The following is a 23,339-nucleotide window of genomic DNA, read 5'->3' as shown; positions in this document are numbered from 1 at the left end:
GTAGAATAAAATTAAATATTTAAAATAGGCACAATTGTTTATTAGGTTGTAACAACTTATCGTAAAATGACTACTCAGGGGGGGGGTTCAGGGGAACACTTTGAAACAACAAAATTTCATCATAATATATAAGTAGATTATTTATTTATTTGCTACATAAAAAATAAAAAATGCAAATGAGATTTACAAAAATATATAAACATTTCTTAATTAGAAAAGTATAAAAATATATGTTCAAAAAATCAAACATCTGCATAGCCCTCACAAAATCATCCGTTCAGCACAAAATATTCTTAAAAGACGTAAGGTATACCTACGTAGTAAAACCATTTTATTTTAAAATTTTTGTATATGCTTTCCGTTATTAAACCAACCCGATTCTTGAAAATTGAAAGAAAAGTATTCAATTATCTATTTAGCTATTTTTACAAGGGGTATATTTACGGAGCAATATATCTAGAAGGGCCTTGTAGACTTCACATGATGTATTAGCTTTCTAGTACGTTTTATAAAGTTAAATTGTACAATTTCTTATCGGCATCTTGAAGTGAAATGAAATTAACTAATTGTTTGACTCTTAAACGAGCCCAAATTAAATAATTATCAAGGCCAACAATTTGTGCAGCTTGAATAGCTGCACTCTCTGGGTAAATAACAGTACTGCATCCTAATCCAGATGGCACATTTAAACTGGACCAAATATCTAAATTAACATTTTCAGGTTTAACTGGAGGACAGTTTATCACAGGGTATGATGTGTTTCCAGATATTACAGGACCTAAACCATTCGATCGACCAGCAACAGCTACGAAAATGATTTTCTTAGGTAATGATTCATAATACCTAAAATAAAAGAAAAACTGTTAAAAATACCTTGAACAAAAAATCTAAATGGAATATTATGGATTAAGTGGTGTTGTCAACGAACTTCGATAAGGTAACATTTTTTCCCCTAACTCAATTACAATTTTACATTATAATTTTTGGTAAAAATGAGAATGTCAAGCTAAAAGCTTGAAAAATCTATTTGATTCTAAATTGGTTGGAATACTTTAATAGACGTAAAATAATATTGTATTTTTACCTGACGATTTCAATTGTTGAGTCGGTTCCTTTATGTGCTGAACTAACTCTAATATCAACATTCAAACCATACTGCTTACAACAGTCAGCAATTTTACGACAATGACCTTCATCAGAAGGACTACCCATAATGATTACAACTAAATGGTTATCAGTTGGAACAATATGATCTAATTGATCACGAATCCATTGGAAATTTCGTTTAACAGTATCCAAATCGGATTGAGTTACAGTTGTAAGATTTCTATAAACCTGTTTATCAACCATTAAACGTTTATCTCCAGATGGCCATAAACGCCAACTATCAGAATCAATAACATCTGCTACAAGTAAATTTCCTTCTGTATCTACTCCAAATTCAATTTTCATATCGATTAAAGCACAATTTCTTAATTGCCAGGCTTTTTCAAGGATTTCGAAAATAAGAATACTTGTTCGCTTCATTTGTTCTAGTTCTTGCCTTCCTATAAAAATAAAACTTATTTAACAACCAACATCAATTGCTGATTTGAAGAAATATATGGGAACTGGAATCGAACTGTATAGTCGGTAGTCTCGGTAGGTTATGCTCCGTGCCACAAAAAGATCGTGTAAACATATGTGTGTACCTTTTCTATTTTCAAAACTATATTTGAGTTCATCATTAGAGAATATACCCACTATAGAAGGAAAAGTGAGGCAAGTAATATTATTGCTTCAAAGTAATAGCTTACCAATTAAGCGTCCATTAAATGTAAACTTAGCACAAATAATTTGTTCATCGGACCATTGTGGATCGTGGTTAGCATCATCCTTAAAGAACGTTTCGAATTTTGGTGGATAAAATCGATATCCTTCGGTAACTCCAGGATTTCTTTTTAGAAACGAACCCGTTGCTAAACGTCTAGTAACACATTCAATTGGAATCATTTCACATTTTTTTGAAATAAACGCATTTTTCGCTGCTAATTTAACAAATGATGTTTGAACACCTAGAAATTATTACAACATCTTGGTTTATATTTCTTTAAATTAATGATCAATATATTTTTACTTACCAACAGAATTTAAAATTTCGAAGATTTTTCCATTTGTTTGATTTGAAATTTCTGATTTTCCTACTAAATCGTGAGCTTTAACACCATCTCCAGCTGTGATTCTGTCTTTGTTTAATAAGAGTACATTTCCAGGTAATGATGGTAAATCGTAAACTTGTTTCGTCTTCCCTTCTATGATTAAATTTCCTAATTCATAATCACCCACTAGAAAATGAAATAGAATATAAAATTATAATAATTCGTCATTTAATTGATTGATTTGATTTGATTTAATCGCCTTGAGCGTCATTCTAACGGCATGGCTAAAAGGACTAAAGCGTCAAGGCGTTGAGATAGTTTGTTTTTTAAATTTAATGTAATGGTAAAAAGTATAATTTCTAAAGCTCTTAAAAACTTTCCCAAACACACGGTGTCTTGCCTATACTTTGCCTTGTTATAACTAGAAAACTCTTTCTAGGAAAGGTATGAAGGTACTTTATTCAAATTTAAAAGTGCAAAGAAATGATGGAGAAACATCTTAGATTTCAGGCAAATACGATTTCCAAAAATTAGTAAGTGTTCATACAACAAGTTGATTTGATTTAGAAATTGGGGAAAAGAAGTAGAGTAAACTATAAGAAACCCTTCAGGAAATGTTACGTTCTTATACATAATCCGTAATTCAAAAGCATGTAAGATTAGAGAAAGAGAGATACTGTTTCTGTAACTAAAATTTTTTTAAAACGAATTTAGCTTGCGAGAGCAATATTTAGAATGCAATGACTCCCATCAACTATAACTCACTGGAAGAATTGGAAAACACATGAATTCCCAATTTTTTACCATGCCTACTCAAAGAAGTAGCCCTAAACATGGTCTAGTATTATGTGTATCTCCAAAAAAGTATTGATTAAGTAAATAAGACGATTCAAAAAAGACTAGTCCCTACGTATAATATGAAATTTGAATGTCAAAACTAGATGACTTAATTATAGTTTCATATCATTTTCAATAACATAAACAATATTTTTATGTTTATTAAAAGTATAACGAAGTTAATTAAGTTCAATGAGTGACATTTGATCTGAAATTGACTCTCCGTTTGTGGTCTTATAATAAATAAATAATAATTTTTAATGATTATCAATATCTTTTAAAACAAACATTAAGAAATAATCAGACCATGTTGTTTTGTTTATAATATTATTGTAATAAATAATTATGAGTTAAATGAAATATTTTATTACAGCAGCATTTATCTAAACAAACAAAAATTATATCGAAAATAAGTAATTAATATTGTAAATTGTAATATCATTAAAAAATTTCCATTGTAGATTTTTTATTTATTTACGCATTTGATTGTTTCTGTACAAAAAATGTGAAATAATATCAGAGACGGGCGAAGGTTTGAATAGACCTTTTCATTTTAAAAAATGATTATCTTTAGTTTCGTACAGTTTGTTAAAAAACTAATATGATAAAATAAATAACCAATATCTTGAATTTTTGTCCAACTTGTTACCTTCTGTCCGAAACAAGAATGAATCATAATTGAAATGAAAAGGTCTATTAGATGCAAGTAGAATTTAATACTGACGTACTGTTTATTATGCTCATGAATTCGATTTCCGACGTCATGAGCACTGACCAGTATATTGGTGAATATTACGGAACACACCCTAAATAATCTTTAGTAATTACGCATGAAGAAAAGATAACTATTCGTTATGTATTTGGGTATCACGTGTACCTAAATATGGATTGAGGAATCTATCCCCAAACTCTTTTCGACCACTTTATAATTGGATTCGTTTGCCAAGTTTAGATTGCCTTGACAAACCTTAAACAACTTTCAAATTTTACCCAAATTGAAATTTTTGAGAAAAAATTAAATAAATTTCATTAATAAATTCGTCTCTTGTGTTTTTGGATGTTTTTGTGGGCTTACTTAAATAAAAGCTTTCAAAGTCCTTAGATTGTGAAGAGATCTGATCCTGTCCAATTATTTTAAAGAAGTGATATAGATTTTTTTCTTATACTTTACTAGAGTTATCTAGATATAATTATGAGTCTTATTAACCAATCGACTGACCCCTTTCTGTACCAACAATTATTAAAATTATAATACATATAACTATACGTACGTCGCGTCGATTGGAAATACGTAAGTAGACCTCATTTTTAAATTAAAATCGACCAACGGATCCTAAACCAAAACAAATTGAATAATTTTTAAATTGTTTCGATTTTTGTCAGAAGACTTCGAAATTGAACTTCTCTTGCATATTTTAAAGAAAAATTTGGAAAAATTTTTCAGATGTTATTTGTTCGGATATTTTTAGGAATACTGAATAGGCAGTAATATTAAAGAGAAATCAATGAATTTTACAATTAACCCTAATAGAGTAACGGTCAACTTCATTTAAGAAAAAATTACATGTATAGGCCGTTCAAAACGAAATGGCACCGAATAATAGAGAGTGTAAATGTAAATGTACATAATATACCTCGTACGGTTTCATTTTGTTTTGAACGACTGGTCGAACATAGAAACTCTTCCTTTTTTGAAGTCGCTTAAAATACTCTAAATATGTACTGATAAGCCGCGACTACACCAAGACCAAAAGGGCCTTGTAACCATTAACAACATATATCTTAAATAAATCTAGCCGCCATTTTCAAAGGCATGCGTATAAAATACAGAACAAAAATGCGTTATGCGATTGGTTAATAAGATACGTAGCCATAGTAACGCATATAATAGCTACGATCGTAAAATAACGCATATAATAGCGACGACATAGAATGTTTAAAACATTAAAACAACATTTTTGCGTAAGATAAATGAAAATTTATAAGGCTAATTGTAAAATTGATAACACTTAATACTCCTTAATGTGATAACCTATTCATCCCTTTTCTCATAATCAATTTTTAAATGTTAAAGAACTAAGACAATTCCAAAATTAACAAAAAAAAAAGTTTCCTTGTGTAATAACGGCAAACAAGTTTTATTTGATATTAACCTTGATCGCAATTTAATCGTTTATTTATTTCAGAAAAATGCCGGTAGTTGTAATAATACCAGAAACTTAAAATGTAATTTTTTTTGAATCAATAATCTTCCGCAATGGAAAAATTTCTTTAAATTTAATCAAATATAAAAAATAATCAATTCAAACTTTTTAAATTAAGTTTAAAACTTATCAAATTAACTGTATTTAACCTTAAAAAAATGATTTGAATTAATGAATTAGTAAATAGGCTTTAAGACAATTTAAATATTCTAAATAAAAAAAATATAATCGTTTAAAAATTATTACGACTACTTACCTTTTGTTGGTTTCGACATCTTTACCAAATTCTTGTTTATTGTTTAAAACTTTAGATGCTAAACAACTCTGGCTGCTGTAAACAACTAGTCTGAAATGGATAGTAATTTATACATGAATTCAAGAGATAAGATACATTTTATTAAAGAGTTATAAAATATTTTTTATCATGTGCGGTTCTGCATAGAAATTATTTAAGCATATTATTTTATTATTCAATCTCTTAATAAACATGAAAACATTTTTATCATATTTAAATTGAAAAATATTTTTGTTTTTTGAATAAAAAATTAACTCCAGAATAATATTTATTATAATTACGTATAAATTATGAATTAAAAATAGTTTTAATGACGTAAAAAGATTGATCTACATTTCCTATTTATCATAAAAATATATTAAGTGTAAACAAACAATTTAACTAGGTAAGTTTGTGGTAAAAGATCCGATACCCACCTGTAAGAAGAAACAGCACATAAATGATGTCGATTGATAAAGGTCAATGGTGAATCAATCAATCAATATCCAAAATAAGTAATAAGGCATTTTTTTGTATACGGTATTTTTATATTTGCTCTCTGTCACTACAATATTTTATCTATATGTCTGCGATTAGTCGTCAAGTTAATTAGCCGCTAGCATTTTCAATTGAAATATATTTGCAATTTTTTTATTTAACAGTGGCGGATTGACAAAAATACTATTATCATCAATTATTTTTTGCACATTATATGAAGAAAACTTACTTATATTTCGAAAATATATGAATCTTTTCTAAATTTTGAGATTTTTCAAAATTGTCAATATAAGCAAAATTTTGACGATTTTTGACACCCACTCCCCCTCACGTAAGCATACATCAAATTTCTCAACCCCTCTCCCCATCTTACGTAGGATTCAATCTCGTTTTGCCGAATTATAAAACGTTGTTAGAAAAGGATCAGTTACACTAAAACTCACAGTTTGACGTATATTAAATACTTTTATTCTTTGGCACAGATACTTCAGTTCGCGATGAGCATACATTATTTCTAATATTGAATGGGGTTTCAAATCATAAAATCTTACGTAAGAATGGGTTAAACCCTCCCCCCCCCTCAATGCTTACGTAATTAATGAATAGCCTCTTCAAGCCCTTTCCGAGATTAAAGTTTCCGAGAGAAAACGACTTTTTCTAAAAATGAAACCTACAGCTAGATCGATTTTTCGCCCCAAAAACCCCCTGCATACTAAAATTTTATGAAATCGTCTCGTGGTTTCCGAGATTGCTGATAAATATATAGCAATCTCGGAATCGGTTCCAATGATTTGCATTAAATTTAGTATACATGGAGTTTTTGGGGCGAAAAATCGATCTAGCTCGGTTATATATTCAAGAATTGCTCGTTTGAATTTATAAATACATAATGAAGGAAAAATGATTTTAGTGATGGAGCTCTGCTGTTCACAATATTTTTATGAATATGATGGTAGGACCCGTATAAACTTAAAAAGCAATAAGCAAAGCTAACATATCTTTCCTTTTTGTAACAATATTAATAATAATATTTATTATTATTAATATTATTTTTATTAAATATTTATTTACAATATAAATTATATTTGTTTATAATAACTTTCTTGGTATCGCCTATGCTTCATATTATGTAATATGAATTTAAATTAATTTATAATGGTAGATTTATTTATTACGTTTAACGAATATTATATATGAGAATGTGTATAATTATTAGTTAAGATTCAATTTATAGTCGAAACAATCGAGCCCAAAAATTATCAATCATTTTGATTACCCACTTATAAAATTATTTAAAAAATATTTTAGATTGATTTTTAATTATAATTGACAATTAAGATGATATTTATTAATTATTTTTTTAAATAAAATTAATAAGATATATAATAAAACTTATACGGCCTTTCAAATGTAAAATAATCTTCACTGTTAGATATCGAAAAATTGTATTCTTACTTTTCGTCTTATATTGTCAAGTTATAACATAATTTACCATCAAAATTGAAAATATATTTATACCATGTATATATGAAATATATCATAGTATAGTTCCAAGTTTGTAACGCTTCAAAATATTGATGCTACGACCAAAATTTTGGTATATTTGTTTATAAAATCACCTAATTAGTCCATTTTCGGTTGTCTGTCCGTCTGTCTGTCAACACGATAACTACAAAACGAAAAATCATATCAAGTTGAAATTTTTACAGCGTGCTCAGGACATAAAAAGTGAGGTCGGGTTCGTAAATGGGGATCATAGATCAATTGGGTCTTGGGTCCAAAGGACCCATCTTATAAACCGTTGGAGATAGAACAAAAGTTTAAATGTAAAAAATGTTCCTTATAAAAAAATAAACAACTTTTATTTGAAACATTTTTTTTTAAACATCACTGATTACCCGTGAGGGTGCAAATTGTATAGTATGTATTATATGGAATATCCTATGGACCCAAGAGCATGACCTATGCTGCTCATTTACAAACTCTTTTCGTTTTTGAGTTGTCATGTTTACAGACATACAGACGGACAGATGAAAGGACAACTGGAAATGAATTTTATGAACACCTAAACCAAAATTTTGTTCGTAGCATCAATATTTTTAAGTGTTACAAACTTAGGACTAAACTTAGTATACCTTGATATATTTCATATATAGATGGTATAAAAACTTTCCGGCTAAGGAGCGAGCACCCTAATTACAGAGCACATCAACTTATCGTTAATATTACTATTGATATTTCAAAATAATATTATTAAAGTAATAAAGATAATATTATCGATCGTTTATCCAGGTGATCCTGGTCAGGATACTAGGATAAAATTATTAAATTATTGTATTATCATCGGACTTGGACACGTGTGCAAATTTGCATTTTAAACGGACAATTAGAAGTAGGTTAAAATTTACTTCTATGATTTTATTACATTGTTAGTTACAGTGAAGTTGATAAAAGCGTGTTTACAAAAAAATCGCTTCTCTATTCTGACTAATTCATTGAAATTCTTCATTGACTCGACTATTATCAAGCAATTTATTAAAGCGGTGTTTTTTTATCGACGAGTTTTAATTTTTGTTGCTGTTTATATTAATTAGAACCTAGCCCCTACCCAAGAGATAGTGTAAATGTGTAATGCTTTTTATTTATATTTTGCATGACCCATGTAACTACACAGACACTTAGCACTAATTTAATAATAAATTATAATTGACATTGATATACATGTTTGGACCACTTGTTTGAAGGATCACATTTTTGATTGGGTGGGTAGATTCTTTGCTTTTGAATACTAATTCAAAAAAAAAAAAAAAGCAACAGGTAAAAATCAACTTTTTTACCTGTTCGTTATATAAGTTTAGTCAAAAAGTTACTTCTTCACACAAAAATACGAGTAAGTTTTTTAATTTTTCTTTAATAAAATCAATTTAATACTTTGTAATATTCACAAATAGATGTTATCATTTAGGTAGAATATTTTATATTTCTTAGAAATATCAAAAAGGTCAATAGTTATTTGTGACCCGTTTGTTATTATGATTTTTTTTTTATTAAATAGAGAAAATAATGACGAAATTGAATGGAATAATTTCACATTTTACATAAAATAAATATTCACATTTTGTTAGGGGTTATCAATTTTCACCGCGTTTTTATACAAACACGTGGTATCTATGCGGTACATAGGGGGTCTTAAATTGAACCAATCATTAAGTAGATAAGAAAAAATATTTTAAAATTGAGTGGGAAAAAATTATTGTTTATGTTATAAATCGGTATATATAATTGTGATATATTTTTAATTATTTTTAAATTTGCAATCATTCGCTCTGATCAAAATATTAAATAATATATAAATATTCAATTTAAATAAATTTGTTGTTCATTTAAATAATTTTAGAAGTGATTTAAATAAGTGAATTAATTTTTTTTGTGTGATTATTAATTGTTTTAAGTAGAATAAATATTGTAACAATGTCGGAAATTCAAAATAATAATGAAGAAAAAAAATACAACAAACGGCTTGGACGTGGGGCTGTTATGTCTGGACTTACGCACGAATGTGGAGTATTTGGTGCAATTGCAACGGGAGATTGGCCAGCAAAATTAGATATATCACAAATTGTTTGTTTAGGTCTAATTGCATTACAACACAGGTATGTAAAATTTTTCAAAATATTTCCGAATATTCTATCTATTTTAATATATTGGCACCGTTTTCAAAAATCTTGTAAATTCTTAAATTTATGTCTCGACATGCCGAAGAGAGGTATAATGTGCAAATTTGTTGTTGAATTTTATGATAAAATATTAAAATGCGCATCTCTTCGAAAATTTTCAATTTTGCCAAACAAATGAAAACTACAATAGAAAGATTTTTCGCTAGATAAATTTAAAATAGATATACTTCTACACTTTATGCAAAGTAGGAGCTTGGAGAAATGACGAGTTCATTTTAAATAAAGTTTTTTTTTTTTTTAAATTTTTATGTAAATGCATTTTTAAAATAGAAAGATTTTGATAAATGCGCAAAGATACCCATAAGTTCCACATCCTAATTTCATTTAGAACACTTCAAGAGATTCCGTTTATTCGAAATATTTTTTCGAAAAGCTAATGGATTTGGTATATTTTTTTACAGAGGACAAGAGTCTGCAGGAATTGTAACAACAGAAGGCAAATGTATAAAATCATTCAATGTACACAAAGGAATGGGTTTAATAAATAATGTATTCAACGATGATGCAATGAAAAAGTTGAAAGGAAGTGCAGGTATTGGACATACTCGTTATTCTACTAGTGCAGCATCCGAAGAAGTCAATTGTCAACCTTTTGTTGTACATTCTATGCATGGTGCAGTTGCCGTTGCACATAATGGAGAATTAGTTAATTGTGAACAATTACGTAAAATGGTAAGCATCAACAAAATGCTTTATTTTTCAGTTTTTTTTTTTTTTTAAATAAATTTCATGAGCGCAGGATGGTCTACCAAAAAGTTTTTGTTTTCAAAAAAGTACTTTGAATTTCTCTCATTTTTAGTCTTTATAAGATAATTATTTGCAAGCTTTCCCGAACACACGCTGTATACCAGGTTTTTATTAAAAAATTTGTGAATGAAAATCCCCACTTTTAAACCGCTATTTATTGAAAGGAGAATATTCATATGACATTGGCTGCTTAATGAGTCATTTTTCTTGTTTTTAAAATTGCCAGACCGTGTGTCTTTATGTAATTGGGTTACAAATTTATGATTTATGAGCTAGAATTACTTAATTATTTAATATTAATTATGTTAGTCAGTTTAATACCTTATTATTAAAGCAATTCATTAATATTATTTATTATCGAGTTGAGGCATCAGTTATTTAGGCATAAGTTATTTAAATAACAGATTAATTGAAATTACACGTTAATTGAAAGAGCTCGATGAAAGTCGATAAATGATTTATTTAACAATCTCCTCTTAATGGAGTATGAACTATTTTCTCCAGATAAAGCGAAGAGAGGATAATATGGCTTATCCCACTCTCTAGCCTTTCGTTACTTCATTTTATACAAAGGAACAACAATGCAATAGGTGCGTTTGCAGTGCTTTTGCTAAAACGAACACACACATTCTAGTTATAATATTAGTATAGATGATAAACTAAATTAGGCAAAAATTATTTATCATGAAAATGCAAAAAAAAAAAACAGTTACTAGAATTTCATTTTAGTTATTGTTCTAATGACATTGTTAACCTTTTAGGTACTTAATCGAGGTGTTGGTCTATCTACACATTCTGACAGTGAACTTATAACACAAGCTTTATGTCTGAATCCACCAGAAGGTGAAGTAGGCGGTCCTGATTGGCCTGCACGTATCAAACATTTAATGCAACTTGCACCTCTATCATATTCTCTTGTAATACTTTTACGAGATCGTATTTATGGTGTACGAGATCCATATGGTAATCGACCTCTTTGTATTGGAAAAATTCTTCCACCAAATGCACGTAAGTACATTAATTTGTGAATATTGTTATATTTGACCGCAATTTTTGGCAAATTCATTCTGCTTTCGAAAAAAATCATAAAATAATTAAAGTTAATACTTTTTACGAGCTCTGTAAGTATTATTTAATAATCTGAGATGGTTTAAAGAAACCAATAAAATAGCTTATTTTCAAAATATTAAAAAAAATATAAGTTAATCGGATCGGGATTTGAACGCAAGACCTCCACATTCATAATAATGTGGTTTTAATAATACATAGCACAAGTTTTTGAAAGGAAAATTGTTAGTATTGTTTTTGAAAAAATACTTAAAAACCCTTTTATTGGTTTTTATCGATTTACAACCCATCCGAACCCAAAAAATTTTTTTAAATTAATCGTGATAAATTCTCACGTTTAGTATTTTTATAATTTCTTAAAAATTAACAACTTTGATAAATTTGATCAAATTCCAATGGTTAACAAATTTTTAATCAATAAATCTAATTTGAAATAAAATTAATTAAATTTTTCTATTATACTAATCGCGTTAAATGATATTTTGCTGAGAAAGCATCTCTCTACGAGAATATTTATTTGTTTAATTATTTAATGATAATTTCATTGATTTATTATTTGAAAAAATAAACAGCTGCAAACAAATTTTATTGAATATTAAAATTTATTTATTTATTTTGTAATAACTACTTCTTATAATAAATAAAATAAACTTTGAACAACAAACTAGTTCAAGATTAATTGAATACAGACACTCATAAAAAACATGAAACCTAAATTCAACCAGAAAAAAAAAATTACGGGAGCAAAGATCAAATTTATCTTGTATTATAAAAATATGCAAATACGCACATTATCAATTTTATGTGGTTGTCATGTGAGCAAAGATTTTTATTATCAGGAATTAAAAAAGTTTTTTGCAATTTATTACAACAATTACAAAAAATCGTGTTACATAATTGAAGTTTTTTATATTCAATAAAATTAATATATGATAATTATTATCGGAAATATCCGGACTAAATTAAATGTGCTGATAAAAGAAATAAAATTTTTAATGATCTCATCAAAAGTTAGTAATAAGTCATCCATAACACAAAATTTTGATTACTAATGGAAAACGTGATACACTATTCACATTAATACTATTCACGTTACTCCTCGTATGCTTTTCCAATTTTTTCTACAGATAATAAATAGTTAGTATCTTAAAAAGTTATCAATTAATCAAATTATGTAGTAGCTATTCGTGTCCTGAATTAATTTCGGTTGGAGTTCTGACATCCGATTGGTTTCAGTCTTTTAATATGATTGGCATTCTATATGATAGATTAAAATACCTAAAATGATTTTTCCGATCTCATTATTTTTTGAGATATAAATTAACTCAGAAGAAAATTTCCTTGTTGCCACTTTTAAGGAACATAAAGCCTTTGAAAGTTAGCAGGCTGGCAAAGTACCAATAGTAAATCCGTATATTTGATAAATAAGTTATCAATTAATCAAATTATGCAGTAAGTTTTCGTGCCCTGAATTAATTTCGGCTGAAGTTCTGATCTCCGATTGGCTTCAAACTTTTCATATGATTAGTTTTTTGTGTTGACACTTATTTTTTACTCAAAAATTGATGGTGTTAACATATCTCAATCTTATTTTACAGAATTATCAAAAGACTCCTCTGATGACGAAACACAAGCTGAAGGATGGGTAATATCAAGTGAATCATGCGGCTTTTTGTCTGTGGGTGCACGTTATGTTCGAGAAGTATATCCAGGTGAAATTATTGAATTAAGTAAAAATGGTATTCAAACAATTGATATCGTGGAAAGACCAGAAAGTCATTCACAGGCATTTTGTATTTTTGAATACGTCTATTTTGCCCGATCCGACAGTATTTTCGAAGGACAAATGGTTTATAATGTCCGTATGCAATGTGGAAAACAATTGGCTATTGAATCAAGCGTAGAAGCTGATGTTGTTAGTTCAGTGCCTGAATCTGGAACGGCAGCAGCTCATGGTTTTTCCAGACAGGTATGTCTTATCTTATTTAATTTAGCTAATAAATTCATAAAAATTTTAGCTTACAAATTTAAATTACAAATTTGTACACAATGTCAAAAAAGTTTATTAATATTATTCAAATTTCCAAATTATACATTTGTAATATGAAAGACTTTGAAACCGTGGTAAATCTATTGAGTATATAAAAGAATTATTTAAAATTGTTTGTTTACTTTTGAGAAACCTTTAAAATAGTATTTCCTTTTTATTTTTCTATAATAGAGAGTATTTCTATTATTCAAATAAAAATTTTTATAATGTTTCAGAATCTCTTTCTTGATTATAAGATTTTGGACATTCCTGAATAGAATAGATTCAGAATAGGATAGATTTCTTTCTAAAATTTTTGCCCTTAAATTTTGCTATTTTAAATACAAAGCTAGAATTTTATTTATTTGTAATAGCCAATTAAAATAATTATCAGTATTCATATAACACTAGTAGTTTAGATTATCTTCTACCTAAGTCAAGGAGAAGTTATCGCAAACAATTTTTTTCAGGTCAAATATTTTAATAAAATGTCATTTAAATGAAATTTTCTTTTGTTACAGTCTGGAATTCCATTTTCCGAAGTTCTTTGCAGAAATCGTTATGTAGGTCGAACATTCATACAGCCAAGTAATCGTTTAAGACAATTAGGCGTAGCAAAGAAATTTGGTGCATTATCAGGAAATGTGAAAGGGAAAAAATTGATATTAATTGATGATTCTATTGTACGAGGCAACACGATTGCACCAATTATTAAACTTTTACGGGATGCAGGAGCTAAAGAAGTACATATTAGAATTGCTAGTCCACCATTAAAACATCCTTGTTATATGGGTATTAACATTCCAACAAAAGAAGAATTAATTGCTAATAAACTGAACACCGAACAATTAGCAGAACATGTTGGTAAGTTTCTGTTCTTGGTATATTAAGTTGTTTTTAAAGATTTAAAAAGATTTCAAAAATACATGGAAACAAGTTTCTTGTCAAAATGGCTGATTTTGAATATAATGTAGTTTTGGACAAATATCTCTACTGAGAAAATTTGTGAAATAGAACAATTTTTCTGCCATTCTTTCTCATTCTTGAAGGTTCTAGCCTATTTTTAATCTGGATATGAAGGGTTATTGGTTATTGTTGACTTAGTCATTGGAAAAACTGTTCCCTTTCTAAAAATCCCACTTTAACGTATTTGGGGAAATTTCTCAGTAAAAAAAATCTCATTAAACCTTTTACACTACACTTGATTGTTTAGGTTGTTAAGGTGTTCTAGGCAACTCGATTGATTGTTTATCCAACCACTTTTATTGGTTCATATGATCAAATTTTTGCATACAATCGTAAATTCTAAACCAGCTAATAAAAACTTGTGTAGTTTTACTGTTATGTAATTTCCTGTTGCAACCAACTAAATTTAACTACTGCTCAAAAACATGAAGTCAATTGAATGATCTTCTGACCTTGTGTAATTTATACTGCTTAAACTTTTATATCTACAATTGATTATTATTTCATTTAATAATTGATCATGAAAGAGTCATGGAAAAATTTTTATAAGAAAATATTATTAGAATTAGTTAAAAAAATAATATGTACCATATACCAGAGTCCGCTTTTTAATCTTTAAAAACTTTCCCTTACATCACTTTAAAATAATGTTTTAATTGTATGAAAAATTTAAAAATTTGTTTGAGTTTTAATGTAATTAATTTTTACAGGTGCCGATTCCCTTGCATATTTAAGCGTTGAAGGTTTGAAATATGCTGTAAGTTTAAATATGAAACTTCAGAATCCAGCGGAATATGGACATTGTACGGCTTGTTTAACTGGGGAATATCCTGGTGGAGTTCCAGAAATTATAGAAGAATTAGACTGGTAGAGTGAGCAATTAGTACCTAACATATATATATATATATATATGAAAGGGGATTATTTCTTGGACGGTTTTAATCGAGATACAGGGATAGATTAAGCTTAATTTATTAATATTAAAAGCGTTTAATCGAGCTTGTGTGATGAGTTTTCGATTATTAAATGAATATACCTCATATATATCTTCCATTATCAGTTGGTACATGTAGATAAGATTTAAAATACAAATATCTTAATATTTAGAGTGTACGCGCCAATTTTAAAGCATGATTGTAAAAATTATTAACTGCAGGATCAGAATCTGAGATAAATGATCACTCTAAAATATCATCAACATATAATTTCGTAAAGAATTAATATTTCTCAAGTATTTTCAAATATTACGTTTTTTATTTATATATTATTTAACCTTAATATAATAATTTTATTCATTTAAATTATTTAAGAAAGGCATTTTTTACTATTCATCCCTACTGTTAATAAGAATACAAAAAGTTCAAATTATATTATTATTTAAAAAATAAATTCATTTATGGATGTTTTTATTATTATTATTGATAGTTTAAAATTTATTTCATTGCCATAGGTCTTTTGAGCTCAAATCAATGACTATTTAATTGTAGCTTAAGTATACTTCGAACAAAATAATTAAAAATGAAAACTAAAAAAATTAAATAAAATATAAAGCACTTCTCATTAGGAAAACAAAATTTTAAAGAAGTTAACATTCGGAACAAGATATGCACTTTATCTTTATGCAAGATAAAAACACTGATTAAAGTTTGTTACTGACACCTGTAAAATCCCAGTCTTCTGAGCTCGACATAAAAGTTTTCAGATACATTATTGGACAAGACTTGCTTTATATTTTTTAACTAACTAATAAAAAAATATTTATAAATTAATTTTTATTAGGAATAATTTAAAAAAATAATATATGCATTTTTTTTTATCTTGACCCTTCTCTGAAAAGGTGGATTTTTTTGTTGTTTACGGAAACACATTCAAGTAGTTGTACTTAAGTACGTGTTAGGCAATAAGGATGTTGAATTTGAATCCACCTCTCTAGCAAAGGGTTGAAATCATGTAGAAATACGATTAATATTATTTATTTTAAAACTGTGTTACTGAATATATTCTATATTTATACTTACTAAGTAAAATGTATTATGTGGATTTAAACTCTGTTTAAAGGGTATAAAACAAAAAAATTAGATTAATTATAGAAGTTTAATATGAGAACATATTTATAAATAGCTTTCTTTTAGATTTCCCAGATAACATAAAATATATTTTATATGTAATATAATAATTATGAAAATTGATTTTTTAAATGATTATAGAAATTCGACATTATATATGTATACACCCATTATTTCCTAATGTATCCCTTATATTTGTAAGCATTTCAAATATTTTCTCATATTTAATACTTCCTAATATTATATTAATAGTAAATATATATTTTTTTTATTTTATGTATTGAAAACATATTTTTATGTACAAATAAAATATTATTTATATAAATTCCGTTAGTTATTTTCGTTAATTTTAATTTACCCAAATACTTTGTGTAACATTAGTTTACAAAGAGTTATTCTAATTGGTTTTTCTTCTCAAAAAATTTAAGTAGGTACTATGGTATCTCAGTGTCACAAAAAATGCACGAATGAGATACTTCATACTAGCTGATTTTCACCCGTTTCGCTGGACAATTAATTCCTCAACCTCATCAATTTGTAAGTCTGATGAGGTTGAAAGTATTTCCTCTTTATGATTTATGGTCAATATTATTATCATTAAAATGTTGTAGATTTAATCGCCGTTATTCTGGACGAGTAATTTAAAATTATTCTAATTAAAAATTAAAATTTCAAATTTTTGAAGATTACAATCTTTTTAAATGACGATTGTTTCAGGAAGACTTAACTGTGCTTTAATTAAATATTACAAGCAAGGTATATAAAATTTTCGGAGTGATATGAAGGAGTAAAGCTTTGTCGAAAATTACTAATTTCCCAAATGGAACTCTCGATTTTCTGAAAGAGAATGTTACGCATAGCACTATTTCTTAGATGTAAATACGATTAAGAAATTAAAAAGGGATTGGTTGATTTTATTGAATGTTTTTTTACATTAGTGTTGTGCATTTACAACCTTATTAATTTCTGCAATATCTTTGGGGCATTTTTTACTTAAAACTTGGGGTCCCGATTCTGTAATTAGAATATCGTCCTCGATACGTATTCCAATACCACGAAATTGTTCTGGTACATAAAAATGTTCAGGGATGTAAATTCCTGTAAAAAATATTTTGTAATAAAAAAAATAGTAAGCTAAGGGCAAATGGTAGGCTTTCGTAGATAAACGTAAAATCGAACTTTTACTTTTGAGCCGTGAAAGGTACGGTTTATTTTAAATTTGTGTGTGCATTCAGATCAATCGCTTGGTGGACTGACTACTTTGGTTGCGGTTTAGTATCTTCATTTAGTATATCGATCTCCCTCCAAATTAAGCGTTATCATAATCATAAAGTTTAATTATGAAAAAATCCAGAGATATGAAATATTTAATTTTGAAAAAAATTATTCCTACCTGGTTCCATTGTAATAACCATTCCCGATTGTAACTTCTCTTTTCTTGAGACTGATGGAGTGTCATGTACATCCATGCCCAAATAATGTGACACATGATGAGGACAAAATTTGAAAGCCATCTGTGAAATAAAACGGAATTTATGAGAACGAAAGATGAACTAGTATTAATTTTCAACTAATTTTTATTACAAGGACGTCGGAAAAAAGGGAGGAAGGGGTATAGAACTCGAAAAAATTTTTCCCAATGCCAGATTTTTAAAGTTCGATTTATAATTTTCGCCAGAAAGATCAAATTTTGTAACAACTATAAATTTTATATTTCTCCCTAGCTACTGTTAAATGTTTGAAACTACATTGGGCAACCATTAAATTAAATAAATTTTTAAACGGAAAAAGATAAAAGAAGGAGTTTTTATGGGTTGATTAAAAGTAGGTTGAGTTTATTTAAATAGGCGGGGCTTATTTGGAAGGGTTTGTCAAGACAAACACAACGAATGTGGAAATTCTTAACTTTCAACCAAAATATAAAAATTCTAAAACGCGATAATTTTTTTTCTTTCGACGTATTTCTCATTTTAATTCATAACAAATTCATTCATGTTATACCTTAGTTTTATCTTCTGAAGATAAACGATTTGATATGATATGAGCTTCACCAAGTCTTTGTCCCAGCATAGTCGACATCTCATCGAATAGCTGATCAATTGATGGCAATTCAACACACAATTTAATTAATTCTTTTTGGATATCCAAAATAATTTCGTACAAAATTTGTTGTTCTGCGCTAAATTTACCATTTACGGGCCATGTTCTTGTAATATCGCTAGTGTAGCCATGATATTCACAACCTGAAAGTTTGAAAAATGTTTGAAAACCGTTTATATATCTGAGTTTAGGAAGAGGACTCTTCATATATAGCCCATTTTAAATAAACGTAACATCTTATAATTATAGAAATAAAAGTTGAATAAATTATATTAACCTGCATCCATTAAAACCATTTCTCCATCGTTCACGATTTGGTTATTATTAACGTAGTGTATAGTATTAGCACGTGGTCCTCCTGCAACTACTGGTGGATATGCCAAATATTCTGCACCTCGCATACGACTTTCGAAGTCAACTCGTGCAAACAGCTCATGTTCAGAGCAGCCTTTTTACAATAATTAAGTCAAGTTAATATTATTAGACCTATAAATATTAATCTTTTTTGAAAGTATTGAAAGCCACTACAATTTTTATATTTCAATTTAAAAAAGTATGCGTACTAAAAGAATAGATATAGAATCATTTTCTCGGTAATCGAAAATTATAAAGACTGAAAAACAGCCAATTTATTTGATGTTAGATTTAAGAATTTTTTCTGAGTTTGACACTTTTTCGAATTATTCCTCAATTATATTCAAAATATATTTTTTTTTTGCCAATTCTAAACAAACGTCTTCGAATGGTAAGAAATTTGGTACTTTGCATCTATTTGGCAACACGTACAAAATCTTCTTAGAAATATTTTCGAGCGAACAAAAGGTTTAAGAGTCTTAATATTATTAGAAAATTTAAGCATATATTACCAGGCTTAGAATGTTTCATTGTTTCAATGAATGCTTCTGAAGCAATTTCACATGTTTTTTCCATTAACGCAATTTCTGCTGGTGATTTAATCACTCGAAGTCTGTGAACAAATGGTATGGGCGATTCCCATCGTCGATTAACCAATTTCGACAATGCAGTTTTAACTGTTTTACTAACTTCAATTTGAATTGGATTTAAAAAATCATGCCTTACAAAATGAAACACATTAATCAGTACAAATTATTTTAAATATTACAATTGTGTGTTGAACCATACAAATTTTAATTTACATTTACAAAAAAAGACTGCCACATTTTATTCTATCGCATCGATTTGCTTAAGATTGTGGCATGGATACTTAAAGAAATAAATTGAGGAACCTTGAAATTATCCACTCATTTCCAAAGAGAATTTAGAGTTATCTACTAAACCTTTATATCTTTGTGGAGAAAATCAGGGTTCGCAAAACTTACTTTGGATTGGATAATGGATAGTACCAAGCTCTTTGGATATGACTTATGACAATCGATAGTGGAAAACAGGGGCGGGTTGGAGGTAAGCGGCCTACCGGAAACTTATAGAAGGGTCAACCCAATGCGCAAAATAGGAAAGATTTTACTGACGACAATTTGACCGGCCGCGCAGTGTTTACAACGTTTACTTTGTTTGAACTTTGCAATGGACTTCTGTATGCATTTTATGATGTTGAGCTACTTTGTTGCACCAGAGGACGCGTATCAACGATTCAACACAAATTTTATTGGCCATTTTTATTACATTAGTTTTTTATCAATAAAAAGCAGCTAATACTGCTCTTGTTCATAGAATAATGTAATTATAATAAAATTTCTTGATATTAAAATTATTTTAATATACATACCAAACAAACATATTTTTCGACGGTTTCAAATGTGAATTTATAAAAGGTTCTAAATCACTATTTGACAGTGCCTCATCTATGCCAAACAAATCAACAGCATTTTCTGTACCAGTTCTAGGGCCATCCCACATTTCTGATTGCTTATCTTTTGGCCGTACAAACAAAGTAGTTTTACGAGCATCTCCATTCACGTACATTATTAAACAACTGTCTGGTTCTAAACTTCCAGTTAGATAATAGAAATCCGAATTTTGTCGAAATACATAAGGAATTTTATCTGACATATATTGTTTTACAGCAGACGGAATAATTATCTAAAAATTTTAAATACCTACATATATTTTTTCATACATTACAAACATATGGTTATATGTTTCAATACCCTGTATTATAGAGGGTGCACTCTATACCCTGTATATTGAAATCTATTATTGGGGATTTTTAATATTTTTTTAAATCATTAAACAAATATTGTCAGAAAATATTCGTATTCTCTGAAAAAAAAGGACGGCTATTTGGGTTGTTTCAACAATAGAGAATATTCACGTATTTTATTTTTATATTTTTAATTCATTGCTTACACCGTTACAACAAAGTAAAAAATATAAATACTGCTTAAAAATGCTGTATTTAAGTGTAAAAAATATTTAAAATACATTATAATTTTGAGATATTTAAACGCAGTTTTTTTGGCGCTCTCTGTTCATGACGTATAAGTACGTAATCTGTCAATTGGTGACAGTTCAATGTATAATTTACACTTTAAAAGAATGAATTTACACTCATTATTATTAAGTTTTCTAATAAAAAGTCGTAGAATAGTATAATTTAATGAAATACCATATAAAATGTAAGTAATTAATACCATACAGTATGTCAACAAATTTGACAAGCCCGTACTATGATGTCATGTCCGTAATGCATGTTTCAACTGACGGTTTAGTTGAAATGTCCAGTCATTAAAGTTACGGAAGAAAAATATTTGAACCAAATTTAAATTTCATGAATATTCCCTATTTAGAATCCACTCAACTCAATATACTTTATGGGATACAAGTGACCCTTATTAACGAATGTAATATTACTTGAAACTTACTAAATGAGGCGATGGAGATGTATTAGGATTATATCTCGAAACATACTCATGAATATTGTTCATTAAATTTTCTCTTCTCTTTTGATATTCCTCGCGCTGAATACCAGGTCCAATTTCTCCATCATTTATGAGATGTGGATGGGTTTCTGACGTTGGTTGGCCTAATATAACCGGCTTGGCATTGAATTTCTCATCCACAACTTCTCCGACCGTGCTACAGTATCGAATTGGTAGATTTTTGTAAACATCTTGAAGAATTAATAAATAATAAAATTTTGTTATCTAAAATTCTTATAATTAATTATTTGCTTACTTCTAAATTGTCGTAAAAAACATGGAATAACTGAATATTTTGACAACATTGTGTCGCATATTTTTAAAATAAAAAATAAGGTTATAAATATTATGTCAACACTGTCAATTAAAAATTTTAATTAATATTATTCCATTCGTCTTAATTCGAAATAATTTTATTTTGATGTAATTGCTTGGCTACAATATATGCTTGCCAAAAACAGGAATTTATGAATACCTAATTTTTAAATTTGGCACAAAATATGGTACTTCGATCTATAATTGCGCGCCAATTTTTAAACATAACAAATTAAAAAAATTTTCCATAGCTAATTCATTATTACTTTCTTGGACATTATATTTTCTACTATACTATATAAATAGTAAAAGATTTTTTAGGTGTAATCGGCAGTAGGGCTTAGATTATATTATTTTATGGGCTTAGCCTACAAATTGTATGCTCAAGCGTTTTAATGCATTAAAGAAGGGAAAATTCATGGCTAACTCTTTGGATGTGGCATGGATCATAGAATAATATAGCCTTTTTTCGAAAAAGTGAATTCTTCATGTGAAATTAATATAAAAAAGTACAGACCTTTATCTAATTGTTTCTTTAAAGGGATAAAAAATTCAAATAAACTTTGTTAACCAGAGGTCCGAAGTCGAATCCCGATCAAGCCGATTCATTTTCTTTTTGCTTTCTATGCCCGAAATATGTGTATTAAGATACACTAGATTTAAGAAAAACAGCGTAGAAATGCGGGCTTAGAGAAAATTAGGATTGACTATGTAGGTATACTTTTATCGAAGTCGGTTGCGGAGGTGTAGGCCCGTGATGCTTAAGACTAGGGTAACAACAATTAAGGAGTAACAAAATATAAATAATATATTTTTTATTCGTAGATGCAAATTGTTGTTTTTGCCTTCAAAATCTTTATTGAAACTCGTCTAGGGCGCTATCACCATCAAATACTTCACTGCGAACGAAGTAAATCTTCATATATACTGTTCAATATTCAATTGATTCTTTGAAGAATTATTATTATCTTATCACTTATCGAAGAACATATTTAATATATTTTTAAGGTCATCAAAAAGTGTAAGTTAGAAAGTATAGAGAGTTGACCGTTTATTAAAAAGTAGGTAAGTAGGTTAACACTTTAGTAGAAGGTGAATGATCCAGGATACAATACCATAAGAACTTTACTTGGAAATCCCATATTGATTTAATTTCACTTGTTAATTATATATAAAAATATTGGTAAACAAGAAAAAAACCATTATGAATCAATTATTGATAATTTTGTCATTAGTGTTAACAATTAAAGATTTATAAAATTTATTAAGCATGCTAGGACAGTGTAAATGACCCCCAATTAATTTCAAAGGCTGGATTTTAATGAAAATGTCTTGTATTCAAATTATTGTTCGTAATATATTACCTTGCGAATTAATGGTAAGCTCGAGTTTGGCTCAATTATGATACATATCTTTAGATTTGACCAATTTATCGTTTCTTGAATAATTTATTATGTGTA

The 23,339-nt window shown here is 28.1% G+C and overlaps 3 protein-coding genes across 5 annotated transcripts; 1 reads left to right on the top strand and 2 right to left on the bottom strand.

The window, feature by feature from the left end:
• Positions 1-221: 221 nt before the first annotated feature.
• Positions 222-5,906, bottom strand: LOC123294246 (multifunctional protein ADE2). The gene is made up of 6 exons (XM_044875365.1): positions 5,891-5,906; positions 5,436-5,525; positions 2,121-2,324; positions 1,797-2,054; positions 1,085-1,547; positions 222-843 (listed from the first exon to the last, which is right to left on the bottom strand). The coding sequence occupies exons 2-6, from the start codon at positions 5,452-5,454 to the stop codon at positions 507-509; spliced, it is 1,281 nt and encodes a 426-aa protein (XP_044731300.1). The 5' UTR covers positions 5,455-5,525; positions 5,891-5,906; the 3' UTR covers positions 222-506.
• A 2,794-nt stretch (positions 5,907-8,700) lies between these two features.
• Positions 8,701-15,498, top strand: LOC123294245 (amidophosphoribosyltransferase-like). Of its 3 annotated transcripts, none has more exons than XM_044875361.1 (7): positions 8,701-8,841; positions 9,407-9,604; positions 10,090-10,360; positions 11,197-11,443; positions 13,102-13,472; positions 14,054-14,396; positions 15,209-15,498. In XM_044875361.1, exons 2-7 carry the CDS (start codon positions 9,423-9,425, stop codon positions 15,367-15,369), a joined length of 1,575 nt encoding a protein of 524 aa, XP_044731296.1. In that variant the 5' UTR covers positions 8,701-8,841; positions 9,407-9,422; the 3' UTR covers positions 15,370-15,498. The 3 variants fall into 3 exon arrangements, with proteins under 3 accessions (XP_044731296.1, XP_044731297.1, XP_044731299.1); XM_044875362.1 differs by having other exon boundaries at positions 8,717-8,841; positions 9,404-9,604; XM_044875364.1 differs by lacking the exon at positions 8,701-8,841 and having other exon boundaries at positions 13,114-13,472.
• A 1,959-nt stretch (positions 15,499-17,457) lies between these two features.
• LOC123291814 (xaa-Pro aminopeptidase 3) lies at positions 17,458-21,972 on the bottom strand. Its single transcript, XM_044872234.1, has 8 exons — positions 21,821-21,972; positions 21,508-21,755; positions 20,412-20,725; positions 19,531-19,739; positions 18,942-19,112; positions 18,566-18,807; positions 17,958-18,078; positions 17,458-17,662 (listed from the first exon to the last, which is right to left on the bottom strand). The coding sequence occupies exons 1-8, from the start codon at positions 21,867-21,869 to the stop codon at positions 17,499-17,501; spliced, it is 1,518 nt and encodes a 505-aa protein (XP_044728169.1). The 5' UTR covers positions 21,870-21,972; the 3' UTR covers positions 17,458-17,498.
• Between the last annotated feature and the right edge of the window lie 1,367 nt (positions 21,973-23,339).

The sequence above is a fragment of the Chrysoperla carnea genome, chromosome 2 (genome assembly GCF_905475395.1).
Source record: "Chrysoperla carnea chromosome 2, inChrCarn1.1, whole genome shotgun sequence".
In the NCBI taxonomy this organism is placed as follows: Eukaryota; Metazoa; Arthropoda; class Insecta; order Neuroptera; family Chrysopidae; genus Chrysoperla; species Chrysoperla carnea.
This window is presented reverse-complemented; position numbering and strand designations above follow the sequence as displayed.

Coding starts and splice junctions, on each gene's coding strand:
- LOC123294246 (XM_044875365.1), bottom strand. Junction 1,548..1,796: donor ATTTAATGGACGCTTAATTG/GTAAGCTATTAC, acceptor TTATTTTTATAG/GAAGGCAAGAACTAGAACAA. Junction 844..1,084: donor TCAACAATTGAAATCGTCAG/GTAAAAATACAA, acceptor CTTTTATTTTAG/GTATTATGAATCATTACCTA.
- LOC123294245 (XM_044875361.1), top strand. CDS start 9,423: ATGTCGGAAATTCAAAATAATAATGAAGAAAAAAAATACAACAAACGG. Junction 10,361..11,196: donor GTGAACAATTACGTAAAATG/GTAAGCATCAAC, acceptor TTAACCTTTTAG/GTACTTAATCGAGGTGTTGG. Junction 13,473..14,053: donor CTCATGGTTTTTCCAGACAG/GTATGTCTTATC, acceptor CTTTTGTTACAG/TCTGGAATTCCATTTTCCGA.
- LOC123291814 (XM_044872234.1), bottom strand. CDS start 21,869: ATGTTGTCAAAATATTCAGTTATTCCATGTTTTTTACGACAATTTAGA. Junction 19,113..19,530: donor AATGAAACATTCTAAGCCTG/GTAATATATGCT, acceptor TATTGTAAAAAG/GCTGCTCTGAACATGAGCTG. Junction 18,079..18,565: donor CTTCAGAAGATAAAACTAAG/GTATAACATGAA, acceptor TTTATTTCACAG/ATGGCTTTCAAATTTTGTCC.